The sequence below is a fragment of the Artemia franciscana genome, chromosome 2 (assembly GCF_032884065.1).
Source record: "Artemia franciscana chromosome 2, ASM3288406v1, whole genome shotgun sequence".
NCBI classification, from domain to species: Eukaryota; Metazoa; Arthropoda; class Branchiopoda; order Anostraca; family Artemiidae; genus Artemia; species Artemia franciscana.
In genome coordinates, this window is record NC_088864.1 from 59547150 (window position 1) to 59557397 (window position 10248).

At 33.0% G+C, this 10248-nt stretch overlaps 1 protein-coding gene across 2 annotated transcripts in view; it reads left to right on the forward strand.

The window, feature by feature from the left end:
* LOC136043859 (protein bicaudal C-like) overlaps positions 1 to 8569 on the forward strand; it is a 73609-nt gene extending 65040 nt beyond the window's left edge. Inside the window, exons 14-15 of one of the 2 annotated variants that reach the window (XM_065728808.1) lie at positions 3090 to 3203; positions 7209 to 8569. In XM_065728808.1, the coding sequence (XP_065584880.1) occupies positions 3090 to 3203; positions 7209 to 7294 (200 nt within the window). In that variant the 3' untranslated portion in view covers positions 7295 to 8569. The remainder of the gene's footprint in view (positions 1 to 3089; positions 3204 to 7208) is intronic. The other variant, XM_065728809.1, reaches the window with a different exon arrangement.
* Positions 8570 to 10248: the final 1679 nt, after the last annotated feature.

Below are 10248 nucleotides of genomic sequence, written 5' to 3' on the forward strand. Positions count from 1 at the left end.
TAGAAATTGGTTTGTTCTTGACTTGTTGGCTTATAGTAGTTGCACTTATAGTCATATACACAGATTTTTGCAATAATCTTATGCAAACTTAGGACAGGCTAGCTATTTTCACCTTAGCGGAGCAACTATTACTCTTAAATAGGATTTAATTTAATGTTTAAAATTATACGTTTCTTAAAAAGTAAAAACTACAAGTGAATTAAACGAAACTTTTAAAAGTATATATTATGCTTCTACCATATTTTACTCTTCTCATAAGTTTTGCTGAAATTGGATTCCTGCTTTTAATAGTGCTGGCTACTTAATTTGGTTCCTGGGATTTCTGTTAAAATTTTTAAGTTTTGAAACTCATTTGAAAATCTAGGAGGGGAGGAACATTTCCACTTCTTACATGAGAATTTTGAAAAGTTTATTTTCAAAATCCATCTAGTAACTGACCCCTACCACACCCCTAATTGGTGCCATTGGTATTATGACATCTTTAGTGTCAGGTATGTATTCTTTTCTAAGTATGGGTTTTCGGGGATTGATGTCGTTGGATGCTCTGATTTTTACTTTATTGATAATGAATGTTTATTTTTGAATTTAGAGGTCCTAGACAAGTTTTACCTAGTATATGAGTTTTACCAGATAAACTCACGGTCGCTGCGTATGTTATCGAAATATGTAGAATTTTTGTCATTGCTTTTAACGGTCTAATAAAAGGATTTATCTCTATTTGAACTGTTATTTGTAAAGTTTTCTGATGATACTGTCTTGTTGGCTGACTTAGCAAACAACCTACAGAAGCTATTGGACACTTTAGAGGTATATCTACGAGAGAAAAAGAAAAAGAAAATTTATGCGTCATGGAAAGGCAGTGTATGCTTCAACATATCTCAGCAAACTTTAGAGCAGAAAAACCGCGTCAAATTAAGCTATACCACTGTCGCTTGGTTTTGCTCAAACTTATCATCTAAATCATTCAGATACAGTGAAAGTAATCTTGGGGAAACCCCACAGCATTGCTTTACTCCAAGTAAAGCAATACCACAACTCTAGAGACGGATTTTGAAACCATTACTACCATCTTAACTGACAAATAAATATGAACTAATATTTCTACAAAACGTTTTGGAAGGCCTATATCCAATCTTGACTTTGCATGCTGTACAATATCTTTTAGAAACTGTTAATTTAGCTTTGGGAAAGGGTGATTATTGTATTAGTATTTTTTTGATACCGTGTATTTAAGCATTTTATTGGATAGATTAAGAGATTTGGGTGTAAAAGAGAGATTTTTGGACTGTTTTAGTTCGTATTTAAATGGTAGGTCATTGAGGGTAAATCTAGGAGAGAATCTTTCAAGGTTTTTTCCTGTTTCATGTGGAGTTCCTCAGGCTTCCGTCTTAGGACCCCTGTTGTATTTAGTGAATGTCGACAGTATGCGGTACTATATTCCTGGTGCGCCTATGGCATCTTTCACCAACGATTTAGCACTTGTTGTGGCAGCGAAGACTCTTTAATAATCGGTCCAGAAAGCAAACTGAGCTCTGCAAGGGTTAAGTGAGTTTGTAGGCACTAGGTTATTTAGCATTAACGTGGTAAAGAGTAATTGTATTCTGTTTAATCTGATGGTGTATCTTCAAATCTTCCCTGTGAAATAGCAATAAATGGTTGTTTATTAAATCAGATTGAGGAAGGGTGGTACCTAGGATTCATTCTCGTTGAGAACCTCAGCTGAAGAAGAGACGCTGATGTGGCGCGTGGCCTTAGGATTTTAAGACGTTTTCAACATTTTTTATCTTCTCATATTTTGTTCTTTTATATTCATTCTTTGATTGCTCCGTATGTAAATAATGGAAGTATGAAATGGGCTACTAATTTTAAGTGCAATTTTAAACAAGTTCAGATTCGGCAAAATAAAGCAGTGAGGTTAATTAGTAAGTATGATACAGGAGTTTTAAGTACAGAGTCGATTTTCAGGAAACTTAGAATTCTGAATATTGATGACATTAGAGGTTTTCAGATTTGAATTTTTGTGTTTCAGAGTTTTAGTGGTTTCGCGCCTCATGTTTTCAATAATTTTTTTCGTTTTAATTAAATGTAGCAAGGATATGCTATGAGATTTGCTGAAGACATGGTAAGTGAGCCAAGAAGTACGGTTCGTTCTACCCATGTCGCAAGCCAAACGGGTCCGGTGGTCTGGAATACCTTTCCAGACTCAATTCAGGAACCGGAAAGTGTGCCGCAATTTGAAACTGGTTAAAGAAGTATCTCCTTGCGGGTGGTTGGTGAGTGTGGGGCTGGGTTACGAGAGAAGACAGTTTAAGTAATTTTGATCTTTCTTCTGTTATTAATTATATTCATTTTTTTTAATTTATTATTCATTAATTATATTTATCATTCAGTAGCTATTATTATTATCTCATTTTTATTGCTCTTTATTTGTGTTTATTTCAGTGATGATTTGGTTAGTTGTATAATTTAATAATTGTGTACTGGTTGCATTTTTCAAGCATATTTGTGCTTTGTTTATAACCGATCGTCAAGCCGGCATGAATTATTTTTAATAATGTTGTTGTTGTTGTTTTGATCAATGTCTTCTATTCTCATCAAACAATCCTCTAAAACCTAAAAATGCAGACCATAATTTGCCACCCTTTCTCCTAGTATACTTCTTAACTGTATAACTACCTACCTATGAGATTAACTCTCGGCCGCTCGATAATCTTCACCTATAAATTCTGTCTTGTAGCGTTTTACTTTCGTTATTTTTCTTTTTCGAGGGAGGGTAAAGGCAATTTGAATTTTGTTTTAAGGGGGAGGAAGCAAAAAAAAAATTTTTCCGGGAACCACAAAAGACTATATGCAATTTTTTTTTGTTTGTTTTTTATACCTGTCGTTCGATTTACTCTGCTGATAGTTGATCAAACAAATCGTCTGTTTTTGTTGTTATTTTGATGAATTCCAACTTAGATATCCGCTGCTCTTCAGATTCTACTCAAGAATTGGTTGTTAGCTGGATAGCTGTAAATAGAATTAACTCATCTATTCATTGATTATATTCTCTTGTTAAGGTTTTTGTTAAGTCATATTTGTCTTTTTAGCGACTTTTGCTGAAACACCGATGGCCATGTTTCTCTCTTTAGATGAATGCGACCTTTACTCTCTGGGTGTAACAGGACAAGCTCAAAGAAATAGATTGCTTCTTGCTATTAAAGGTAGGGCCAAGTTGTGCATAATTCTTTGCGTTCGAATTATGTTGGAAATCCGAAAGTTCGTTATGGAAAATAATTTAATACGATACAAACAATAATAATAAAGCTGAAAAAAGATATTATGAAAAAAACGTTTTCACAGATAGTGAGATAATAATAATAAATATAACAATAATAAATAATAGTAAATATAATAACACAAATAATAATCAACAGATAAATAAATAATTTTTTCTGATGGCTTTTGACATGTTTGCAGCCCCACATTGAAGAGATATACTTTTTTGCATATTATGACGAGAAGTGAAGAACGGCCCATAGTAACTGAAAGCTTGAAAGTATGTTTTTAAAAGAACTGTCTGGTGAGGAGTAGTTTCCTTTGAAAGGTGACTCAGAGCTGATAACTATTATACAGGTTTATGTTATTAGTAGATAAATCAAAGTAGATAAAATATTAGTAGATCCCTTGAAAGGTGATTCAGAACTGTTTGGTGAGGAAGAGTTTCCCTTGAAAGGCAATTCAGAGCTAATAATCATTATACTGGTTTATCTTATTATTAGATAAATTAAAGTAGATAAATTATAGAAGATCCCTTGAAAGGTGATTCAGAGCTGTCTGGTGAGGAATAAATTTCCTTGAAAGAGGAATCAGAGCTAAAAAACGATCATGCTGGTTTATTTTATTAGTAGGTAAATTAAAGTAGATAAATTATTATTAGATCCCTTGAAAGGTGATTCAGAGCTGTCTGATAAGGAATAATTTCCCTTGAAAGGTGACTCAGAGCTAATTTTTATTATAATAGGTTTATCTTATGAGTAGCTAAATTAAAGTAGATAAATTATTATTAAATCCCTTGAAAGGTGATTCAGAGCTGTCTGGTGAGGAATAGTTTCCTTTGAAAGGTTACTCAGAGCTAATTTTTATTATACTGGTTTATCTTATAAGTAGGTAAATTAAAGTAGATAAATTATTATTAGATCCCTTGAAAGGTGATTCAGAGCTGTCTGGCGAGGAATTGTTTTCCTTGAAAGGTGACTCAGAGCTAATTTTTATTATACTGGTTTATCTTATGAGTAGGTAAATTAAAGTAGATAAATTATTATTAGATCCCTTGAAAGGTGATTCAGAGCTGTCTGGCGAGGAATAATTTCCCTTGAAAGGGTATTGAGAGCTAATAACTAATATTAGCTCTGAACTTATCTTATTAGTAAAAATTTATTGCAAAATAAGCTTTCAAGATTTTTAAAAAAGAGCTTGAAATTTCTCCACAATTTCGACAGATCATATTACAAAGGTTGCATTGAAATCCACATGGTCAAAATCGCTGAACTGGACGTTGTGAGCTGGATGTCGAAAAGCAGGAAAAATCGCTGTTTTGTATTAGCAACAGCAATGTAACTTCTTTAGTCTTTTATTTTTTGCCCAGGCTAGTAAACTACTTCAATTTCGTAGGGAGGGATTTAACGTCTCGTTTTAAAGTTACTGCTCATGTCTACGTGCACGCTTTTTTACTTTTTATACGCTTAAATTGAAATAAAAATGATAAAGATCCTATATTTAAAAAAGCAGAGAAAAATATATCTAAAACAATGCTTAGCTAAAAAATACTGGGAAATTTCCCTGATTATTTTTGCAGTGGCAACAGCATTATAGGTAGTTTTTTCTAATTCTATAAGTTTAAATTGAAACAAAATGATAAAGACCTATACAAAACGCAATTTTGAGAAAAGCGAAGAAAAACAGATCGGAAAAATAATGTTTTGCTGATGAATGTTGGCATGTTTCCAAGATATTTTTTGCTGCAGCTATCATCCAAAAAACGAATTTTCTTTTACATTCTGCAACGTGACAAACTCAAAGAAACAATTGCATTTTCGCTTTTAAAGTAATATTATCTACCTCTTGAAGTTTAAATTTAAGTTAAAAAATGAAATGTCAACAAGCTATGCTTTTTGGGATATTTAGCAGGGTTTGTAAAATATTACTTTTTTTAGAATTGGCAAATTGATTGATTGAAACAAAAATGAAAAACAAGATAATATCTCGCTGAGAAGCACCGAGATAGTTTACCTTTTGTTGCATCTCCATACCCAAAATCACAGGGTTGCAAATGGTGTGGAAAACATATAAACAGGCTTAAAAATTAGATTTTTATAGTGACTATACAAAAAGAAAACAAAAATTTTAAGATATCTTCCTAAAACTGTGGCTTTAGAATGGCAGAAATGGGGTACTTTGCTATTACCTCCTGTTGGCATCTCTTTGTTTCATGGGTAGACTATTAAATCAGTAGACTATTAGATTAATAAATTAAAGGGCAGATTAACTATGAATATGAATTATTTATGGGTAGATTATTAGATTAAGAACATTTTGCTCTAATAGGCCCTTCTCAATAAACTACAACTTCTGGTTTGATCTGGACATCCCAGAGGAATAAAAAACACGCTTTCGTTACCATCCTTTGGTAGAAAGTGGCTTTAGGGCTTTCATAATGTTGAATGTCATTGTAGCATTTTCATAGACATCATACCACTAGTTTGGGCTGCTCAACCCCTTTTACCAAAATTAACTGAAATCTATAGGCTAGTAAATCTTAAAGCAAATTCTAAATTAATGTTTGTTTGCATATTTAGAGTCAGCATAAATGATATATTCTACTGATGTATATATAGCTGTCAACTTTATGTTTTTATTTTCAGTAGTTGCTCTTTACTTACAGTTTGCTACTACGAACTTTTTTAGCCAAAGCGACCATAAATAGGAGAGAAGCCAAAACTTCCTTTTTTATACATTGGTCGCCGTTTTATTAATTCATTTGTAATATCCGTATATCATTCTACTTCAAGAATGATAATTCCATCCCTGTAAAACTGCACCCTTTGAAATATCTCTATAAGATGGAGAGGGTCCAAACTATCAAAAATAAATTTTAGGGTCACTGTTTTCGAACCTTCCAAGAGAGTTCTTTTTTTTTGCAGGGATGCCTCTCCTATTTGTGGGTAAGTTTATTAGTATAATCCTCTATACCACACTTGAAGTATTTTTTTTTTTCTGTGCTAAGAGGGGACCTGTCTCCCCACAGCACACATATCACTTCATTCCTCAGAATGAAAACAGATTCAAGAGATTCAAGAATTAAGGCATAACTTTGCAAAATTAAAAAGATTGAAGCTTAGAACGACAGTTTCTTCATCAGAAAGAATAATTAGGCAAAAGATAAAGACAGTGTTATTAGGCAACAGTGTTAGCGGTAATACAAGCTTTTCAAAGCCATTTCTGACCGTTTCAAGTTTCCTCCTTTGTACCATAGATGAGACGTTAAAATCTGGAAAAAAAAAACGTTATTCTTAAGTATTGGCTTATTTGTCGACAAGCATTGAAATCCTGTGGCTTGGAGGTCATGCTGTTGAATTAACATCTCTTGTCGACAAAACAATAAATTATACCATTTCATTTTATTTTCTGTCGTCACATCGGACGTTTGATCCGTAAAATGTCGAAATTTTGCCGTCTTTTGACGACAAAATAAAAAATGTCAGTCACATTTTGTTTTTTAATGATTATTGGTGTTCAAAAATGGTAGACAAATTAGAATCAATTATTTGGCTGAATGAATGCTGACAGATATTTAATTCAACATTAGAGGGTATTACAGCATTATATATAACATTCCTGCCAAAAAAACAAACTACGTTCGATTTTCTATTCCACTTTGACATAAAAAGGCACAAATCCAACGCTAAAGAGCAAAAATTGGCATGATGTCAACAGTCTCTTGACTGCTAATCCTAAGCAAATTATAACGCTAATCCAAGTGTGGCTCAACTTTTTTCCAACTTATTGTTACATGTTTATACTTAATTGTTTAAAATTCTATCTTAAGAGAATAATTAAAAGGATGCCAATCAGAAAGCGAGACTTTGGGAAAAAAGTCAAAATGTACCTTTAATAAATTGTTAAACTATAATACAGTTTGGTGGTTTTATACTGTGTTTTCTTTCCAGAGCTAAGGCAACGAAAGATCCCTTTTAACTTGAACCCTGCACCTGGAGCTCATCTTCGCTCTCCAATGATGACCATTCAAAAATAATCAATGGATCATTAGCCCTTAATTAGGATTTTATTATCTTATTCTAAAGTGTTTAATTATCTTAATTATGAAATTGAATTTGAACGATGTACTGCACACTGATAAACTTCCGGTGGTTAGTACTGATTAGTATAAATTTATTGTTAAAGCATACATTAATGAACATAAGGATGTGGCAGCTCCATTGACGTATCTCACTTCATATAATTTGTAAGTGTTTCTAACTTACGGCCAATCACTAATCTTCGGCTCTGAAAATATTTGCCTGACGCTCTACAGCGAGTACCTGAATCCTGAAACCAAGAGAGTACTTTTTACTAGGCATATGGCAGGTTTAATTAGAATGATGACGAAATTTAAGCGTGGTTTCGGAAACAATACCGTGTTTTGTCTCACAGTTGGGGGATCGAGTTGTTCATTTTGGGAAAGTTGCTTTGGGGTAGATGGAGGAGCAAAAGGGCTCCGATTGTTATTTTCTAGGAAGGGGATGAAATGTGATTTCCCCAGTATTCACAGAAGATTATACGCTTCGTCTTTTTTCATTTTGCGCCTATCGTCGGGCAGATATTTTGCAGCAAGTTAATTTATAATATTAACTTATAATTGCTGATATTTTGATAACTATGATGATTGTGATACATAATTATGATAATTATGGCTTGCTAATTTATGGTAAGCCAAAAACGAAGTATATGTTACATCAAGCTCCTTTTGCTTTCTCTTTGCCCCCAGTAAAGGTGGGCTAAGTAAAAGTAAAGCAGCCAAAGCCAATTGTTTAGTTCTACCTATCTAAACTAATTGATAGTTACAATTGTTGTCATTATTTTTCTGGTGTTTGTTTACCTGATGGCGTTTTAAAAAAAAAGTCAATATTATCTGGTATACATTCAGGTAATAAATCCATGGGCAGTTCCTATAAGAATGTGTGCATAAGAATGATTGGCCACCAACGATTTTGATCCTATAAAGGTTATTTCTCTTATGAAGATAATATTTTTTACGAGTGCGTCTGCGTAATGTTTGTTAGGCTTACTTGGATTTTCCAAACTCACTTGGAACACTGGAATATCCTTTATGTTCATTAATCTATGACAAGCGTAGTTTCAAAGTTTAGTGTAGTTTGAAAGTATGATAATCTTCTAAGAGTTTTAGTATCGTTTCTTTGCTTATGCTGCCGCTTGATCCTCTTGAAGTCATTATTAATTTATAAAAAAAAGTAACGTATAAACAACGTTTATACAATTAAAGAATTTCCGAAATTGAAAAAAATAAAAATTCGAATGCGAAGTATAAAAATATACAACAAAAAGCATGGTGCAAAAAGTGTAGTCTTTGATTCCGTAATCTGACAATAGCACGTAAATCTGACAATAGCAACGATTCTTCTTTTAAAGGAAATGTGAATATTGCCAAATCTGTTACACTTAAACATAAATAAAAAGAAAATATATAAGTGATATATTCCTGTAGACTTTAATATTTTTTATCACAAGTCCTACTCAAACCCTAAACCAGTTTTTTAATCATTTACCCATGTGATCTCAAATTCAGTCTTTTTGAGTTAAAGCCAAAATGCCATTGTGACAAACTTATTTTTTTTTTCTGTCAAGCAAAATGATGTTCAGTGAAATAACAATATTTCCAAAATCAAATTTAATTTTTATTTCAACAACAACAAAAATTTTACATTATCAAATAACACATAGTTTTATAAATTATAAAGCATATTTAGAATTAAATTAATTAGAAAGCAAACCATGGGAGACCAATTTATGTTGGAGGCAATAAAAGGAACAAGGAACCGCGATAAATAATCACGAAGACGCATTGGGATATGGACTAACTGGAATAAGATTGGACACACAGATGCATCCCAAGCCTATTACTCTCATAAAGTTTCATCAGTAGCAACATTGGTAATTTCTCCATGTGTAAGGAGAATCACCCAAAAGCGAATCTACCCAACGCAAAATTTAAAGCCAGGCTCTGGAGAAACATATCTATCTCCAATGCCTCCAAGAACAAGCGATTTGCTCAGTATTTTCCAGCCGCAAACAATTCCAATGCTGCCAATTCAAATGATACAACAGCCACAGCAAGAGCTGAGATAGATGTGACTGTGATTAATAACGATGCTTCAAACGGAGTTTGTCTGCAATCGGTGATCGCAACTCACTACAGCTGCTGCGCCCTTCTCTTGGCAATATTCTTCTTTTCATATGGAATTATCTGTTGTTTATGTCTGGGAGAAAGGTATTGTGATTGTTGCGGCACGATTCATAGGGATTAAAGCTTTTCTTTTGCCCAATAGTTCAATTCATATGCATCATTTTTAATACATCTTGATCACTGTAGCACCAAAAAAGCAAAATTCGTATTTACTTTTAAATTCTCTTATTTCCCGTACTCGTTAAAGTTTTAGCAAATAATTATCGGTGTTGCTCGTTAAGTGTGTATAGTTTTTTTTTTATATATGTCGTGTTAAGCAATCAAATTTTAAAACATCAAAAATATTAGTTTTAGCAATATTCTTACTTTTATAGGCATTAGAATATGTTTGTTCTATACGTTGATAGTAAATTTCTACAATGTGCGCTTATACGTTCTGTACACTATCTTTGTTTGCACATTGTAGTCTTCCTCTGCTTCTTAACCTGTGATGTTCTTGTGATATTGCACAATGTGGTTATTTGCAACAATAAGAAATTCTGCATTTGTGATTCTGAATGTGCCTTAGTATGTTGTCTTCGTTTGCACATCGCAGTCTACATCTGCTTCTTACACTGTGATGCTAATGTGATACTCCAGAATATCGTTATTTGCCTGAACCTGTTAGTCAATGTATGTTATTTGCATAAAAATACAGCATAGCAAAACATTGTTCTTGTTCTTATCCAGTTCTGAGGCTTTCTTTTATTACCCACCAATAGACGAGCTAATTGCACAAAGACGAA